The sequence below is a fragment of the Colius striatus genome, chromosome 1, assembly GCF_028858725.1.
Source record: "Colius striatus isolate bColStr4 chromosome 1, bColStr4.1.hap1, whole genome shotgun sequence".
In the NCBI taxonomy this organism is placed as follows: Eukaryota; Metazoa; Chordata; class Aves; order Coliiformes; family Coliidae; genus Colius; species Colius striatus.
Genome location: NC_084759.1, coordinates 3,557,540 through 3,576,098, shown reverse-complemented (window position 1 = coordinate 3,576,098; position 18,559 = coordinate 3,557,540). Strand labels below are relative to the sequence as shown.

At 44.7% G+C, this 18,559-nt stretch overlaps 1 protein-coding gene across 6 annotated transcripts in view; it reads left to right on the top strand.

Annotated features, from left to right (window-relative positions):
• The window catches only part of TENM4 (teneurin transmembrane protein 4), a 611,632-nt gene that overhangs the window by 572,842 nt on the left and 20,231 nt on the right, over positions 1 to 18,559 (top strand). For all 6 annotated transcript variants that reach the window (XM_061990604.1, XM_061990638.1, XM_061990629.1 and 3 more), the window contains 2 exons: positions 8,479 to 8,651; positions 12,835 to 13,070. In XM_061990604.1, the coding sequence (XP_061846588.1) occupies positions 8,479 to 8,651; positions 12,835 to 13,070 (409 nt within the window). The remainder of the gene's footprint in view (positions 1 to 8,478; positions 8,652 to 12,834; positions 13,071 to 18,559) is intronic.

The following is an 18,559-nucleotide window of genomic DNA, read 5'->3' as shown; positions in this document are numbered from 1 at the left end:
ATTTCCCTTGAAAACAGATGTAGCCATGGACAGGGAAGCAAACTAAACATTACAGCTAATAATAGTCAGATTTATACCTCAAACATATTATTTTATTTAAAAGTGTGACTGAAAATATAAAGGAGATAAAATGAGACAGAAGCTAAAATCCAACTTACTCTGTGGATATAACAGTGATCCATTATTTCTTGCTAGCCAACAAAATAGAGCATTTGTGAAAGTCACCATTCTGGTCCTTTTATGCACTTCAGAAGAGTCATAAGAAAGCTTTTTAGAGCTAAATGGAAGACAATATTCTCCAGTGGTTAGACTATGGAAATCTTGACTAGAGTAAGTCAGCACTATATGATAGCACAGCATCACTGAAAATAGAATAGGGAATGTGTCCTCAGAGATAACTCATCCAAACCTGTGATCAGTTATCGCTATTTAACTGTTCCTGACAGATTCTGGTGCAACTTTATAGAACTACAGGGTAAAAGTCGATATCCAAATTACTTGCCTCAACCTCCCTTTATAGGCAGTGGAGAGAAATAGGCACTTACAAGGTGAGTTTCTTAGAAATTATGTCAGGTGCCTGCTTTAGGGTGAGATAGGTTGTAATCTGAAAGTTTCTGTCTGTAAAGGTAGTCCAGAATTATGAGCTCAGGTACAGGTGTTTACATTGCAGATGTCTACAGTTTGGTCAAATGGATCCTAGCAAAGTCACCTGTGTTATTAAGAAATATTGCTAGTGATAACAATGCATTTACCAATCTTATTGTTATTGTTAGGATGCTTTTTAAAAAATGCTCAGTTTAAATCTTCCTTGCTTGAATCAGACTGTCACTCTTGATCCTACCCTACCCTGTCCCATGCTGTCCTATCTGATTCTGGCAGATCAGCAGCAGGGAATCATCCAATGGAGTTGTTTCAGGTTTGTAAATAAAGGTGAGATGCTTAGAGTAGGTTTCGTTTGAACAAAATACACTCTTACACTGTCTGATGCCAGGGTACACATGTAAGCAGACCACATCTAAAGAACTGGGCTGAGCATTGACTCTGAGAGGTTACAGCAAGCACAGCATCAAGTCACTCAGTGTCATCCCCAGCATAATCCCAGGCCAAGTCTGTCCAACTTGTCGCTTGGATGGACAAACAAAATGAATACGTTTACTCATCCCATTCTTCCTGTAGTGGGTAGTAGGAAGCTGATTTTATCCCTGTATACCACTGATGAGCCTAATACCATCAGTTATGTTGTTTGCAGTTTATGAAGGACAGTTAGAATTGAAGGCTGTGCATGCTGAAAAATGCATTCATGGGGAGAAAGTGCCTTATGCTGGAGAACTAAGACTCGAGCTATTTATCTCAACATAAAGAAGACTGGGAATTGTCTAGATCACAGCATGTCAGCACAAAACTATCACCTACAGAGGGACTCAATCTATCAGAAAAAGGCTTGAGAACAGTAAGGGACTGGACAGCAAAGCTAGAAGACATTCAAGTTGACAGGGAAGTGTGATGTTTTAAGGCTGGGATTACCTAACCAGTAAGGCAACCAAGCACGAGAAGCAGTATATTCTCCATTTCTTGGTATCTTATATCATGACTCTGGATGCCTTAAGGTAGATTCTCACCAAACAGGATTGTTGCATGAGTCAAACGCAAACTGCAGGGATGAGCGCAGGCATGGCAGGATGAAATCTACGTTCTTTGATATCCAAGTAGCCCAAGAAGATGGTGTAAACCAAATCAGTGTTCATTACCATCAGGTTATTGGTTTCTATCTTAGAACATCAGGAAACTTGCATTTGAGAAGTGATTTAGAGAAATGCTATGAAAGGTCCCTTCCAATCTTACCATTCTATGAGGAGTTAGAAAGTGCTTTGAGTAGTTTTCAGTCATGGCTGAGCAGGAGGGTCAAGCTCATATTTCTGTTTTGCTCATGGCCATGGAAATAAAGACATCAAATCTGACTCTGAGGAAAAGCTTCATGTTTCTGATAGCACATAACAGTTGTTTATGGGCTAGGGCAGGATGGACACCACTGTTTAAATAGTAAATGAAAACTCATCTGGCAAGTTTACACCATGCCAGTGGCCCTGTGAAGAACATCCTTAGAAGATTAACATCCTTAGACCTGACTGTCTACAGAGAACCATAAACAACACACTTAACATGAAAGAGCATGTCCAGGACGCTTCTCAGCCTTCATCAGAAGGCTGCAAAGAGTTGTGACATATGGACACATTGGTGTGACTCTGGAGAGGAGAGAAGGAGGTAGGATATGTTGACACAATACTGGAGATCTATCTCTAGGCCACAACAGGGAAACCAAGTCCTTCCAGGTTCAAACTGGGCTCTTCATTTCTGTAGGGGAAGGTGGTAGCAGCCTTGGTCACAGTGCTTACGGCTCTTTCTCTCACACACCCTATGTCAGAGCTTCCTGTAACGATCTGCTGTATTGGGTTTAGCACTGAGTAAGGTTCAGTATATAATGGTGTGCAGTTTCCCTCTCCTTTGAGTGTGAAACTTAGCTCCCTGCAGTAATTATCCTGTCCCCAAAGGCCTACCTAGGACTTCTTTGAGGGTTTTAGCATTACACAGACTTTCTCTGCCTCTGCAGAGGGCTTGACATTCACTGTCAATTAATACAATACAGCTCAGCTTGTCCAGTAACTGGATTAAAGACCTGCCTTCCTGTTGAAACTGTGACAGTGCTAATCAGCAGCAATGGAAGCTGATCTGGAAACTGCCAGGGGAACAGCTTCTTGTTGTTCAACCCCTCAAGTCAAAGACAAAGGATGCTGTGTGATTACTTCCTGCTTTGTCATCGTTGCTTTTTTGCTTGACCTGGAAAAATTGCTACCAGCCTTTACAAAGTCTCTCAGCAGTTGCTGTTTGCCTGCTTCAGAATCTGGAAATTCTTATTAGTGTATTTGTTTAAACCAAGAATATGGCAATTATCTTGATTAGCTCATTGAGATGGTATCACTGTACATTAATTCAATTTCCCTCCAAGCCAAAGTCATACTTTCTATGTATTATTTAGCCCAGATGAAACACTATAAGTTAGGTCCTTTGTGTGCCCAATTAGTTTCAAAGGTCACCTCCTCCCATACAGAATGAAATACTTACACATCACTGCATCCAAGCCTAGAAATTCAAAACCTTTTCATGGACTGCCCAAGAAGTGGCTCACAGCTTCCTGGAAGGCAAAGGCTCTTATGGAGCCAGATCTTCAGAAGGGCTGGAAGGGGAGCTTTGACCCGTAACATAGGATGATGTTTTACAGAGAACAGAACTTTGCCAAACCTCACACATTTTAGTGAGTGGAAGGTAGGATCCAGCTGGACTGAGCATGCAAGAGGACCTTGGATGGCTTCCCAATGATCCTCAGGACTCAATAGAGGTACAACCAGTGCCCTGGTCAAGGTGACTGGGGTACCTGAACTACCCCATACTGAGATGCAGACTCTGTTGGAGTAAAGGCTTTGCAATATTTTCTCTTTTAGTCAAAACCAGAAATAAAAAACACTTATTACCTTTAAATTACCATCCACTTCTTGACTCAGAGAAAAGCTGTCTTGCTGCATTGATAGCATCCCTTTATCACTTGGTGATGTCTCTGGTCATACGCTGAGCTTTAAGGGATTTCGTGGCATCCTTGGTTTAGAGTAGTTTGAGTGAGGGTCCCTTTCCAATCCTACAACAGACTGGAGGATGAGAAACACCTTTGGCTTTTGCACTCCCTCCTCTTTTAGCAAGGTTTATTTGCCCCACAATTTCTTCATGATAAAATAATTAGATTCTCAGCACTGTTCCTCAAAGAAGTTACAGTGAAACTCTGGTAAGTGCCACGATAAAATGATGATCTCCAGTACTCCACGTTCTGAGGTCATGTTTTGAGTCATTGGGCTGGCCTGAAATGAATGCCTGGCATCAGAATTTAGTTGAGAACCATGAGAATTATGAGTATCATAAAAGCTAGAAAGATCATCTTCTTCTCATTTGGGCAGTCAGGAAATTCTGCAGAGAGTGGCTGCAGCATGACCTTGTGTCATTACGGAGAGGACTTGCCTTCATACATATTTGAGTAGTATCAGTTTGCCTGTTATAGATGTATTTTTAAGGTTGTGTTTAATGTTGTTTGAAGGGTTGTGAAGAGACAAGCTTCTTGGGAGGCAGCGGGTGCACATCTCTGTAATCGCACACAAGATATAGTTTGCAAAGCACATCAGGTCACTTTGGCATCAAATGCTGTATTATTATACTGATTTTTTCTTCTTTTTCCCAATCTATTTGACTTGCAGTTTTAAAAAGCTGATGAAATGTGAAAAAAAATAAGCTAAAATGAGGAAACCCAGAGGCTCAGGCAAGGAATTGATTTCTGAGTAGAAGGTACTTAGGATGCTCTCTTTAATTCCCAAGGCCCAGGTCTCTACACAATGGTAATGTGATAAATGAAAGCTCTGAATGTTTACAAGCTAACAATTAGGCCTCATAAGCACCAAATACCATTTTAATTCTGTGCATTGAACCTTAGCTAAATACGTTTCCAATTGGGAATGGATGGCAGCAGCTTCCTGTGCTGGCCTAATAATTGTCACTGTAATTGTAAGTGCTGAGGCCTTGCAGCAGGTTTGAATGGGAGGCAGCAGCTGTGTTAGCAGGTGATAAATTCATTGCTCGGACTGGCTGCTGCGTGCACTCCCGTGTTTCAGCATTGCCTTAATTCTGGTGCTTTCAAAGCATTTGGAGAACACAGAAGTCTTAGGCTGTGATGAAAACTGACCCACCCTTAAATCCTGAGACTAGGGAAACAGGCCTAGGCAGCTTAGCTGCAAAATGAGGTGACTAGGAGAGATTTATCTCCCTGCACATACCAGAGCACACCTGCAGCTACATAAGAGCCAATTGCTTGGCTTTCCTCTGCAGGCTGAGGATGTGCCCTGTAAGTGCCTTTTTAAGGCTAAAAGCAGAGGTAGAAGAAACTGATTCATTTAACTCATTAAGCATATTATCTGTTTGGGATGTGCAAGCCTTCCAGCTGATGCTCCCTGGGAGACTGTGGGTATGTGATAGATGATATCAGATATGTGCTGTGTGATCTAAATCAAGACAAGAGGGGAAAATGCTCCAGAAAAGAACTGCTTGCCACTGTGTGTCCATGCTAACTGGCTTCCCACAACTCCTTTTTTATTGCTGTTGCAGTGCTAAAGGGGAGTTTTTATCTGGACACTAATGTTTTACGTTTCATCTGCCATCAATTAAGATTAATTATAAAAATGAGAACAGTCTAATTGTCCTACCCTCCCACATGTTTACCTTTCTAAGGTATGACCTCCTTGCACCTGCAAATAGGTGAGCTATCACTCCCAAAGCTTGGAAAGTTCCTACTTTGTTCCTGGGCAGAGATGCTGCAGCTCCTGCAAGTGCAGAAAACACAGATAGTCCTTCTGATGGAGGTTAACGGGGTGACTAACAGGGTGCCAAAAGTCTACTTTACACATGCAGATGTCTTAAACCAATCCCAGCACACCATTCCAGACTGTTCTGGCCCAAAATAAGCCTTGCTTTGGGCCCAAAGTCCCAAATGGATGTCTTTGCTCCTGGTGAAGTTCTCTCCTGTAGTGTGAGTTTTGTACAGCTGTAAAAATGTAATCACATAAATTATGGATATTGCACTGAGTCATTTTGACTTTAAAAGAAAAAAATGTGTGCACAAAGGTCTGGGCCTCATCACACTCTTTCATGCTCTTTTTTCTGTGCTGTTTTAACCCATTTTCCACAGGCAGAGGTTACTGTATTGGCATATAGCACATATTTGCCCTGCAGAGAGCTGGAGGACCATTTGTGAGGGTGCTGGGGGATGGATGTCCAGGAGCAGCATTTAAGGAGCTGGATGTCTGCTGTTGCTTGGGGTTGTTACACTGAGTACCCACAGTTTTTTTGAGGGTTTCTTTGGTGCACATAATCAAGGCTTTCATGGAGTAGGGGTTTTTTGCTGACTCGCACTGTGGTGCTGAGTGTCATTCAAATAGGATAAAACATATGACTCACAGGACATTGACTCAGCACTTAGAGGACATGGCAGACACATCCATCACATGAACAAGCTCTCTGCCCTCTTCTTCTTTCCCTGGTCTGCAGAGCTGTTTCCTTTCAGACTCACACCTATATTACACCAAACTCCCCCTCGTAGACTTTAGTGCAGCACAGCTAAATTCATGCCCTTTTTTAGGAGGTGAATCAGACTCGAGTTCAGAAGCAGCTCATTTTTAAAGACTTAAATGGAGCAATATAAATAAATCCCTTACAGTTGCTAATACCACCAAGTCAGAGGTGCCAAATTCAGATACATCTTCCTTAAATTTGGGAGGATTTGAGATCTGAGCCTACACTTACAGTTCAGAGCATTTATATATAGAACTACTGATGTGGTAGTAGAAAGAATGTGGGTGTTACACAACAGAACTTTAAAAATAACAATGTTTTCTCTCCCTCTCTCAAGGGAGAGGCTAAATCATGTCCCCTGTGTCCTGTCTCAGCAGATGAGGTAAAGGTATCGCCTGTGATGGTTTCAGTTTCAGACTCACATACTGCTTTAGATGTGCAGATGACTGCACAAAAAAGCACAGTCAAAACAGATACCATCTCAGTGCAAACAGGGCAGCCACAAACACGGAGCAAAGTGTTTGGTACTGAGAACACTTTAGTTCTGGCTCTTGCAGGGAGATTCAGTCGAGATCCAAGTTGTGCACTGCTAGCTGCTTGGAAAAGCTTTAACTGGTCTCTGCCAAACTCCTGCAATGCAGTCCTGAATTCATCCCTTTGTTTTTATTCCCTTTTCCATTTTACAACTGGCTGATTGATCACCAGGATCTTGGAGGGAAAGGGCAAGGCTGCTCCGTCCTCCATGCCTGGACAATTCCATGACAGATAGGCTGACACTGTGGGAGGCCAAATGCTTTTCTTCTACTCCCTACCTCCCCCTCTGCCCAGTGGGCAGGAAAAGCCTCATGTAATGGTGTCTCCAAACTAAGGGCTGGTGAGACTTACAATGAGCTCACCCACTTAGTCACTGTACATTAAGTACTAAACTTGGGCAAGAATCACCTTTTCAGCCAGCCCTTCCTCACACTAAGTCACTACCAGTGTATTGTCAAAACCAAAGTACCAGCACTGACTACGAATTTGAAAAAGAATGGAAGAGGGGATGAATTTCTCTTTCTGTATAGTGCAGAGCCAGTCCAGTGGCTGTTCCTGGGCCTCTCAAGGGTTGCAGCTCAAGAGCTTCTCTTCTCTTCTCTTCTCTTCTCTTCTCTTCTCTTCTCTTCTCTTCTCTTCTCTTCTCTTCTCTTCTCTTCTCTTCTCTTCTCTTCTCTTCTCTTCTCTTCTTATATGTTGTCATATACATAACTCTTAAATTGTATGTCGATAGGACTTGAAAAGAGACAAACACCCGAGATTTCTTTTGCTGGAGTTCTACTGTTTGCCCCCAGCTATTTAAATATCCCTTCCCTGAAGGTCCATCTCATCAGAAGGTCTCTTATCTCTCCACACATAACCCAATAGAGGTTGGCTCTCCATTTTCATGTACAACAGCCTCACTGAAAAGGTCCTTTGCCATCCTTCTATTCTTACTTCAGTCTGTGACCCAAGGGCACCCTTTTTGCAATGGGAAACAGGATGGTGTGTTTGCTCTCTCAACTCAGGATGTCTCTAAGCACAGATGTCTGCTTCTTTTTACTGAAAAATAACCCCCTGGTGTGTTATCTGCTGTGAGACCTGCATGTTTGTAACTTATTTCACCTGGGTTCTAGTACACAGGTGTCCACATCACAGAAACCTTCCCAGATGGTGCTTCTGATGATTCCCTCACAGGAAAAGCCAAGGACTCTATAGGGGTCCTCCTGAATTGCTTTTGGATGTTTTTGGACTAGGAACAGTGAAAGATAGACACAGCCATCTGAGGGCTCTATATCATATTCACAAAGGACGGTTCTCTACCTGATGTGGCCAATCTGACAGGTCCTTGCTGACACCTAAGCATTAGCTTTTAAAATAAGATGGGAAAAAAAAGTGCAGAAGAGCTGAGGACACAGGCAGACAGAACGGTTGGTGGCCTTCAGAAACTCCCCATTCTGCTAGACAAGGTGCATGGGCCAGTGCTTTTCCATAAGTTACAGCACAGTGAGTGGGAAATAAAGTTACTCTTGTAAACAAGCAGCACAGCAGAGGTGGTGAGTATTGGGAAAATGTTGTTAAAATACAGGTTAATACTTATTTAGTAATTTTCTGTTCTTTGCTTGTTTTTCTTCAGCTAAAAGCGGTGATTTTCTTCTCATGAAGCCAAAAAATGTCAAGACAATCTGACAGACTGTGTTTTTCTCTGGGATGATGACTTTATATCTTAGTCTCTGCTTTATAGGATGATTCCTGTATCCCACTCCTCTCTTACTGCTGTTGACTTCACTCCATCCTCCCTTTCAGGTATGACAGCTTTGGGCGCCTGACCAACGTGACCTTCCCCACTGGCCAAGTGAGCAGCTTCCGCAGCGACACCGACAGCTCGGTGCACGTCCAGGTGGAAACCTCCAGCAAGGATGATGTCACCATAACAACCAATTTGTCAGCATCAGGAGCCTTCTACACCCTGCTCCAAGGTGAGCTGGGCCACTGTCTGTCTCTCTCTCTCAGCCAAGCTGCACACAATGGATTATCCATCAGGAAACAGGCATCGTCTCCACAATACCAACACCAAAAATCACCTTCATCTTCAGCACCCCAGAGCTCCCCACATGCTGGTACAGATGCACACTCACACCTACTTAGCCACATTCCCTAGCACTATGGCTTCTCTGCAGCTGTTTTCTGCTTCATTCTCAGCTGATCCCCTCGCTGTGCAGTCCTCCATCATCATTACCTTTATTGTTAGAGCAAAAAGGGTTGCATAAATCTACCCGAGCTTCCAGCTGACCCCTTTGCTTTATTCACTTAATGGCTTCTAACTTAACAGTTACTCTCCTGGAACAGGCTTCCAGCTGGTTTCTGGAGTTCTCTCTGATTCCTCGTTCACTGGCTGTTCAAACATTCATAAGGCAGTATGCAGAAAAGTCACCATCCCTGAATCATTGAATTGTTTGGTTGCAAAAGACCTTTAAGATGATCGAGACCTTTAAGATGATCGAGTCCTACCCCTCACCTCACACTGCCAAGCCCATATCCCTGTCCTCAAAAGGTCTGTGTTTGAACTAAAGGGAGAAGCACAAAGGAGGTTAGAGGAATGGGCAGCCAGGATAGGATTGGAGGTATTGGTTTGTGGCTGTTGGAAATGAGCACAGTTCTACTGATGATGGTAAAATGGGGAAGAGGAGGGTTGATGAGGTGGAGGAAAAGGTGATGAAGTGGGAAAGAGGAATAAGTAGCAGGGGAGAACTGTCCTGACATACTGGTAGGGGCAGAAGTTGTAGTGCACAAACCATACCAACCTGAATATCCAAGTACTGAAGGGTGAAGGCTCCTTAGGGGCAGAGCAAACCATTGCTCCCCTTCCTTGGTACTTGGAGAAAAGAAAAAGACCATCAGAGTCCTTATTTTTCTTACTCCCCAGTTCTCACTGACTTGTAGTTTGTGCCTAATGGCAATGTGGTGTCAAACATCATTTCTCTTTGTGAGGAATAAAGTGTTCCAAGTGAGAACAACATGTTCCAGAATCACATTCATTCCCACGTCTCTGGGACACACATTTCCCTTCCCTTCCCTTCCCTTCCCTTCCCTTCCCTTCCCTTCCCTTCCCTTCCCTTCCCTCAGCTTTCTCTTAAAGTGCCTTCTCTGCCTGAACATTGCCTTTCCTGCCTCTGGAGAGGATGGCTGAGAGGGTGCCAGCCCCTTCAAGCCATATTCACTATTCCTCCAGGGAAACACAATGACTCTCTCATTCTTTACTTCAGCCTGCAAAGCAGTTCCAACCTACCCCTCCCTGTCCCATCCGCTCGCATTAAGATGTCTGGCAGCTGCACAGACACGAGGTTGGCTTCACCTCAAGAGCCTAATTAAGCCATAGAGCCCGCTGTTGGGGGCCCTTTAGTGAGATAATTGACTGTGATGTGATTTATACACCAGGAGCTGAAGGCACAGTTAGATAATGGTGCCACGGTCAATTATCTCATTGTACTGCCCTCCAGCACAGGGGCATTCTTGCCATTAGGACATACAGTGTTACAAACAGCTAAACCATCTTCACAAGTATAAAGTTATGAAACTGTTTGGATTGGAGGAAACACACTGATCTTAACGTGGAGATACGGATAATGAGGCAGCAGAGAGGAACCTGTGACCTGCTGAGGTTGGCTTTCCCACAGGCCTTAGGGACTGTGAATTCCCAAACTGAGGTAGCTGTTTGTTTCATGGCAGCACTGTAGAAACTGAAACAAGGGCCACAGGGCTTGGCCAGGGATGTATTGAGCACAGCTGAAATGTTAGTTGCCTTCCCAGTGCCTCTCCAATCGTCAGAACTGGAGCCATTCTTAAGGTCTACAAGTCTCTTGCCTGCTCTGCTGTTCTTCAGGGCAAATGCACGTTGAAGGTTCCCTTTGCAAGAGAAGTGCTTGTGCATTTTCCTTCTGGACTCACAATTCTGGCCAGCTTTCACAAATCCATGGTGAACCTCTCAGGAAACCTGGATCACTCTGTGAACAGGTGAGATCTGAGAAGGCGTTTTCAGGTTACAGATTCCTGTAGGATGGATTTAGGAGCCTCTACAGCTAACAGGCATCTCAGCACCTCTGGGGGATTTTGTCCTCTGGACTAATGACAAAGTGAGCATTTGTTCCAGGCCAAAATAGGGCAGTATTACCCTAGAGCCAAAGCAGCATAAAAAACAGCATCCAATGGCCCCTGGATTTCATTCAGCCCTAGAGAAATGCCTTCCAAAACCAGGCAAGAGTCTTCTCTCAGGGAAATGTTGAAAGTGGAGGGTTTGTGTTCCATACACTGCACCACACTACTGGTGACAACCCACCATAACCCCTCTGTAGTTCTCATGGAGAGAATATCACATGACCAGTGAATTTCGTAGAGACCTTCAGGCTTTCCCCTCCTTCCTGGTGAAGGAGGAAGGAGGGAGGAATATGTTAGCTGTGCAGAGATAGTCCACTGATTCTATTGAAAGTGCATCTCTTACCACTTTCTCATCAAACCAGGCATCTAAGAACAAAAGTGTGACAGCCAGCTTACCATCCACCTCTCCATTTGCAGAATCAAGCGTGGAATGGGTTTGATCCTACTGGAATCTATGTCAAAAGACCATCAACTTCTGTACTCAATGGTGCAGCAGAAATACTTGGATCTGCATTGTGAATCACTGCTGTACTTTTAGAGTGGCAAAATCCAGTGCCACGGCAGTTTCATTCCATCACTACTGTGTACAGTAGGATGGGTTGTGGTCCTGCTGAGCTCAGTGTGGCAAGACTCCAGCTGGCTGCAACAGGAGCAGGGTCAGACTCATAATAAAAAAGACCAACTGGTGCAAGGTTTCCTTTCCTAATTATACCAAACTGTGCTCTTTGCTGCTCTGTTTTATCCAGACGAGAAATGATAATTTCCCTGTGATCTCGTTTCCTGCTGAGCTATGGCAGAGCAACCAGTGAACAAAGCCCAACTTGCCTCAGAACGGGAAAAAACAATCGACATGAATTTTTAATGGCTGTTTTTATTCACAATTAGGTATTTATGGCAGCCTAGGAGACAGAAATGGCAATATTTTCTAGCTTTGAGGAGCTTCAGATAATGCAGTCTTTGTATAATGTGCTTTTAAAGCCATTCTGCACTGAGTGAGCCCCGTACTTTCTTACCCTCCATGAGCTCCACTCTGCAGAGAGAAATGCCAGCTGGAGATTCAAAGGACAGGCTTTTAGCTTGCCTGATTCCTGAAGGATGTGGAAGAGATCTTCTTCTCTTCCACTCCTGAACTCCCAAATCCTAGCCTCAGGATTTGCTGATCTTTCAAGAGCTAGTGGAGGCCAGATGTACGGAGATGTGTGGGAGCTTAGTGCTTCTGCTTTCTCACCAAACACCAGGATTTCAGTTGCCTCCTGAAAGCTTTCCCAAGTGAAAGAGCTTGGCTGTTGTTTGGGGAACTGGTTAGCATTAACTTACTGTGCAATTTCCTGTCACTTGTGAGGCAGTGAATAAGCTGGGGAAAGTAGGTGGCCCTACTTTGTCATATATTGTAGTGAAGTTGGGATCTTTAAGACATAAAAGCATAGAAATTTCCCAGCCAGGCTGTAATTTCAAGCAAATATCTCAACACACAGTGTTTTAGAAGAGCTTTGAGCCTACATCCTCTGCTAGAGTATTGCACAGCTTTTCCACTAGTACCTTTTTTAACCTGTGCAAGACACTTCTGCAAGAATTTGAGGTGCAGAACCTCATCAGAATGAAAAATAGGTTGTTCGTCTTTCACTGATGAAACCAATGTTTTGCTCACTGTGAATGGGACAGGTGAGTGACAGTACATTTGGTTACAGCCATCAGAGATGCTGGTGAAGCCTGAGTGAGGGGCAACATGAAAAGTTGCACCTGTATCACTGGCTTTGAAAAGATCTCTCTTTTACAAGGAAGGATTTCTTCAGTGTGGGGGTGAGGGAGCACTGGCAGGGGCTGCCCAAATGGGTTGTGGAGTCTCCTTCTCTGGAGCCATTCCAAACCCAGCTGGAAAAGTTCCTGTGTGCCCTACTCTAGGTGATGCTGCTCTGGCAGGGGGGTTGCACTGGATGATTTTTTAAAGGTCCCTTCCAGCCCTTGAGATTCTTTGACGTCTTTCTGTGACATCTCTTCTGTCCTCAGACCAAGTCCGAAACAGCTACTACATCGGCGCTGACGGCTCGCTCAGACTGATGCTCGCCAACGGCATGGAGGTGGCGCTGCAAACCGAGCCACACCTGCTGGCTGGCACCGTCAACCCCACAGTGGGCAAGAGGAATGTCACCCTGCCCATTGACAACGGCCTCAATCTTGTGGAGTGGAGGCAGAGGAAGGAGCAAGCGAGAGGGCAGGTCACCGTCTTTGGACGTCGCCTGAGGGTAAGTGAGAAGCACGAGCACTTTTGGACTCTTCATCAGTCCCCAAGTCCCACGACAGAGAGGGACAGGACTGATTTGTGGTGCCTGCCTGCCACAGGGATGAGGCTGCAGGACAGAGAACATTCTCAATGACACAAACTTCATGACTTAACTCTATCCTTATGTCTCCTACTGTGCTGACATTCTTGGCCATCACAGGTAATATTGCTAATTAGTCCTCTGCATCACTGGGAACACTTGAGCCCCTCATCAGACACTGAAGGTTTAGCCATGATGTCATGCTGTTTAAGCAAGCAAGGGACAATCATAACTATAAAATACTGCACCAGTTTGTGTATAAGTATTTTCTACCTGTGCTGTAGGCAGTTATAGATCTGACTACCAAAAGCTTTCTAAGCACTTGAGGACAGGCTGAGATAATTGGAGTTGTTTAGCCTAGAGAAAAGAAGGCTTCAGTCCTTACAGCAGTGATCCAATACTTAAAGGGGGCACATAGGAAAAATTGGGAGTGTAGTGATAGGACAAGGGGCAATGTTTTCACACTGAAAGAGGAGAGATTTATTTGAGACCAGATCTGAGAAAGAAGCTCTTCCCTGGGAGGGTGGTGAGGCACAGGCACAGGTTGTTGTCCAGAGAGGCTGTGGCAGCCCCATACCTGGCAGTGCCCAAGGGCAGCTTGGATGGGGCTGGGAGCAGCCTGGGCTGGTGGAAGGTGTCTCTGCCCATGGCAAGGGGTTAAAACAAGATAATCCTTATGAACCCTTCCAACCTAAACCATTCTATGGTTATTGTTCATTGAGCAGCATCAGTAAAATCTCTAGATTCCTGAAATCGAAGCTGAGTGAAGTTAAGTTCAGTGTGGTTTTGTCACTTGCTGAAATGTTATCATTTTCTGCCATGTGTCAGTAAATCAGTAAATCTCTCTCCTCTCCCCAACTGCTCCCATAAAACAGCAGCAAAGACCTGGTGCTCCGTGGGTAAAGAGTGCACCCAAAGAGGCTGCAGCATCACTCCATGAAGCCTTTGAGATGACAACAGGATCTGGCCACTGTAAAAGAGAGTTCCTCTGAACCAAGAGTCCTTTTCTGATCCATGCATGGATACACATGTGACAAGTTGTGACCCTTCCTCCCATGGTTGCAGGGTGTCTGGGGGACTGATGACCTGTTGCCATGAGCTCAGCCAGGTCCCTGCATAATGAGGCCACTTTCACAGCTGCCTCCTTGACCTTCCCTAGGAAATAATAACAAGCAGATGTTTCCTTATTGCAGGGGTAAGGCACAGGGCAGAGCCTTCTGCGTGGATGAAGGGAAAGGGGCACATTCTGATGCCTTTTTCCCAATCCCATCAGTATTGACCTGTCTCTACCCCTGGCCATGCAGCAGTAAAGCAGCACAAACATGTTAAAGCAGTCCCTTTCCTTTCTCCTATCCCACACACCCCATTGTGATGCTCTCATCCACCCCCTCAGCAGTGATGTATCTCCATAAACTCACTGGCTGCGAATTCAACCCACCATTGGCCAAGAGCAACACGGAGTCCATCTGTAGTGAGAGCAGTGGGTAAACTCTGCTCCAAAACAGAGCTTCTTTCCCCTTTTTTTGTTTTAAACAAACTTGAGTTTTTCAATAAAGAAGGATTTAAAACAAAAGAGCCAGGGCTGCTATCTCAGCTTTTAGGTATTCAACCAAGGAAGCTCCTGTTGCAAGTTGCTTTGTTTTTCCCCCAGACCTTGGCAGCAGGTTAATGGTGGCATCAAGACCTAGTGTCCCAGACACTCCCCAGAGCTGGGACGTGCTGCTAACCATTCCTGGTGTGTTGACTAAAGAGCACAGTCCAGCATCATCTCCACAATTTCTGCAAGGTGTTGAGGTCTGGATGGGGCCACCCCGATGCTTTTAGCAATTCACTGGGGAAATTGCTTTCTAGGTGGCCATTTATCACATGGATGTTGTTGGCTCCTGGAGTTCTCACTGCAAAAGTATTGTTTGCCCTCATCTGCTGAAGGTTGCTAGAGTGTTTTCATGACAAATCTTACCTTTTTGTGCACTTGTGCTCCCAGGGAGATCAATGCATGTGGTTTAATTATAGTTTAAGCTAAATGAGCTCTGTAGGAAGCATTGGAGAAATCAGAGATGGTGGTGTGTTTATGCTCTTGATCTTCCAGAGCAATAACATACTGTGGAACATGAGTTTGGGATTAAACGTAGTCTCTCACACATTATAGAAGGGACATCAAATACACTGTGAATCATGGACTCAGTCCTGTGCTGACCATTTGCCTTGTCAAATACTCTGAGGGGCAAAAGCTTTTTTGCTGGGGCTTTTCAGACCTCATTCCAGGATAAAGACTCAGGGATATGAGGAAAGGCTGTGGGACCTGGGGCTGTCCAGCCTGGAGAAGAGGAGACTGAAGGGGATGTCATTAGTAGTTACAAGTATTTAAAAGGTGTTTGTCAAGGGGATGGGGCAACACTATTTTTCTGCAGTGTCCAGTGACAGGACAAGGGGTAATGGATAAAAGCTGAAACACAAGAAATTCCACTTAAACATAAGGAAAAACATCTTTACTGTGCAGATGAGGGAGCCCTGGCCCAGGCTGCCCAGGAAGGGTGTGGAGGCTCCTTCTCAGGAGATTTTCAAAACCCACCTGGACACGTTCCTGTGTGACACAGTCTTGGTGGACCTGCTTGAGCATGGGAGTTGGACTAGATGTTCTCTAGAGATCCCTTCCAACCCCTGCCATTCTGTGATTCTGGGATGCAGGATGGCACCATATTTAGGTGCTCCCCATATTGTTGGTTTAAGCCCAACAAAGCACCACGGGACTGCTCACTCACTCCTCCCACAGTGGGATGGGGAAGAGAATCAGAAGAAAAAGGTAAAACCATATAGGCTGAGGTAAGGATAGTGTGATGGGATAACACAAAGAGAGAAGAAACAATAATAACAATAATACTAATAAAAGGATATCTAAAGCAAGTGATGCATGATGGTCACCACTCAGAAACGTTCATCTTGTTCTGAGCCAGGATCCCTCACACCCTGTCCAGCTCCCACTGTTATATACCGAGCATCACATCATATGGTATCAAGTATCCCCTTGGCTAGTTTAGGTCAGCTATCCTGGCTGCACCCCCTCCAGATTCTTGTGAAAATTAACCCTGTCCCAGCCAAACCCAGGACGTCATAAAACACAGTTACTGGCCTGCAGCCTGCAGCCCTGTCAGTTCTTCTGCAGAAACTTCCCTTCTATTCAAGGCATGCCCTCAAACAAGGATGAAAAAGGCTTAGCCCTTGTTCAGAGGCTAACTGATAGGGTAAGGCCCACATTGCCCATCAGCTTGAGGGGTGGCTGTTGGCTCTACAGCACTTCTTGGAGAGCAGAGGCATTACACAGAGAGAGAGGGAGAACAGAAATCATTTAAAAAAAAGGTCATGAAAAGGGAGACTGATTCCAAATAGTCCCATAGAAAATGCTTGCCAGAGCATGGGGAGGGTGGAATGAGTTAGGGCACCAGTAATGGGATACAGAGATTTGGACTGAGCTTAAGAGCTCTCCAGGGACTTGTTATTTGGTCCTTCCAGCACAGTGAATGGCACTGCTGCTGGCATACGGATCAGGGAGGCCACTCTCAGTCTGGATTACTATCCGAGCCCTGGAAGAGCTTATTCCAGCTCTCTTGGCAGAGACCACGAGCAGAGAAAGCTGCAGCTGCTGGGCTGGAGCTGCTCTGTGAATAGATGGAAAGCAGAGATACTCTTCCTTCCCACTTTGTCTTTATTTGATTTGTTTTTCAAGCAATTGCTGTTTTTGTTTCTCTATTTATAGAATCATAGAATCATATACCTATGAGATATCAAATTGCTCTGTTAGTTACACGTGTGCATCTGTGCTTAGAGTTTTCATACCTTTTTAATTACTTTCCAGCTTGCCTGTTACAGTGGGCTGTTGGCTGATTTTTCCTTCTCCCATTGCTCATTTCCATTCTGTTTTACACATATTTGATCAGAGCATTATCTACTTTCCCCCACTATTTCTTTCCTCAAGTCATAGCCACCTTTTACTGTTGTTATTCATAAGCTGAAAGTCATCGTTGCATTTGCCTGCTCTTACATCATCTTCACTCTTACATCATGGCACCAATTCCCTCTCTCAGCTCGCCACACACACCCTCAGCTGTATCCTCGTTTTCTCAGCCATGCTTTTGCCTCTTCCAACCCCAGTTCCTGAGATGCCTTCTTTTGAATTTGGACTTTGTGGTGTCCTGATTCTCTAGGCTTCAGCACAGACATCTGCCCACATAGCACAAAAGCACTGCAGCAGTCCTGCCTTGCCCTCTTCTGTTCATCTAGGACTGAAGAACCCCTTCTCTGTTGGTTCTACCCCACATTTTCTCTTGCTGTGTAGCTCTTGTATACACCCACATCCCTCAAATCATAGTGGGAATTCAATCATACACCCTGAAGTAAAGGCCAAGATCAAAGCTGCACCATGGCTGAGAACAGTACTGAGATCAGTAGTTTCAGCTTTTCCCAGAGCAGGATCAGGCAATGTTTTTAACTTGGTCTGAAGACCTTGCAGCAAACAGCAAACTTTGGGTTATAGACTGCAGCTGAAGGACTGCAAAGGGAACTGAAATCCAAGCCAGCAGTTTGGAGTTTGACATTCATCCAGGAGGAATCTGTATCTTTATAGAAAAGAGGGGTTCTCCAGCTGAAAGAGGTTCAAAAGTGGTGGGATGGAGAAAGAGCTGTCTTCACTGGCAAGCACTGGAGATGTGGAGTTTTCATCTTTGCACAGCACTTTGCTGCTGTGGCTTTGTAAGTCTCCTTGCACATGCAGCTAAACAGGAGTTGTATTATCAGCTCCTTTTTGTTTTGTTGTGCACTACAATCCCTGAATCATAATGTATTCATGCTCCTGCCTTTGAAGTAGATACCTTTGATCTTTGGAAATGCAGAGGCAATCGAGGTAAGAGCACCAAATAACCCCAGGACAATGAAGTTAAAACTCCAGCTCTCACGGAGAAGTTCCTACTCTGTGCAACATCCGCAGTGGTGAGGGCCTCCATATTTCATTTCAGGGGAAAGGCTTAACCTCCCGTGCCTGCAGCATATTCAGTAAACTCAGAGAAAACCTCTGATTCCCACTATGTTGACACAACATCCATCATGCTCTCTAAAAGTATTCTTCTCTGTATGTGTGTGTGAAAGAAAACAACTATAGATCCTAGATAAGCAGAGTACCTTGCAAATATTCCTTGCAACAAGTTGTAGTTGCAGCTTCTGCAGGTCTCTGTTGTAGCAGTCCTAAGCCTAGGTTTGGGATGTGGGCAATATTTCTTCACCGTAGTGATGTTTCAAAAGTAAAGTAGTCTGCTTTTCTGCCTCTTTCATTACTGAAGTCGGAAGAAGCAGCATTAGGACAGCTCTTTGCTTGGAAAACTAACTGTTATCCAGAGACAATGAATAGCTAGATGCTCTCC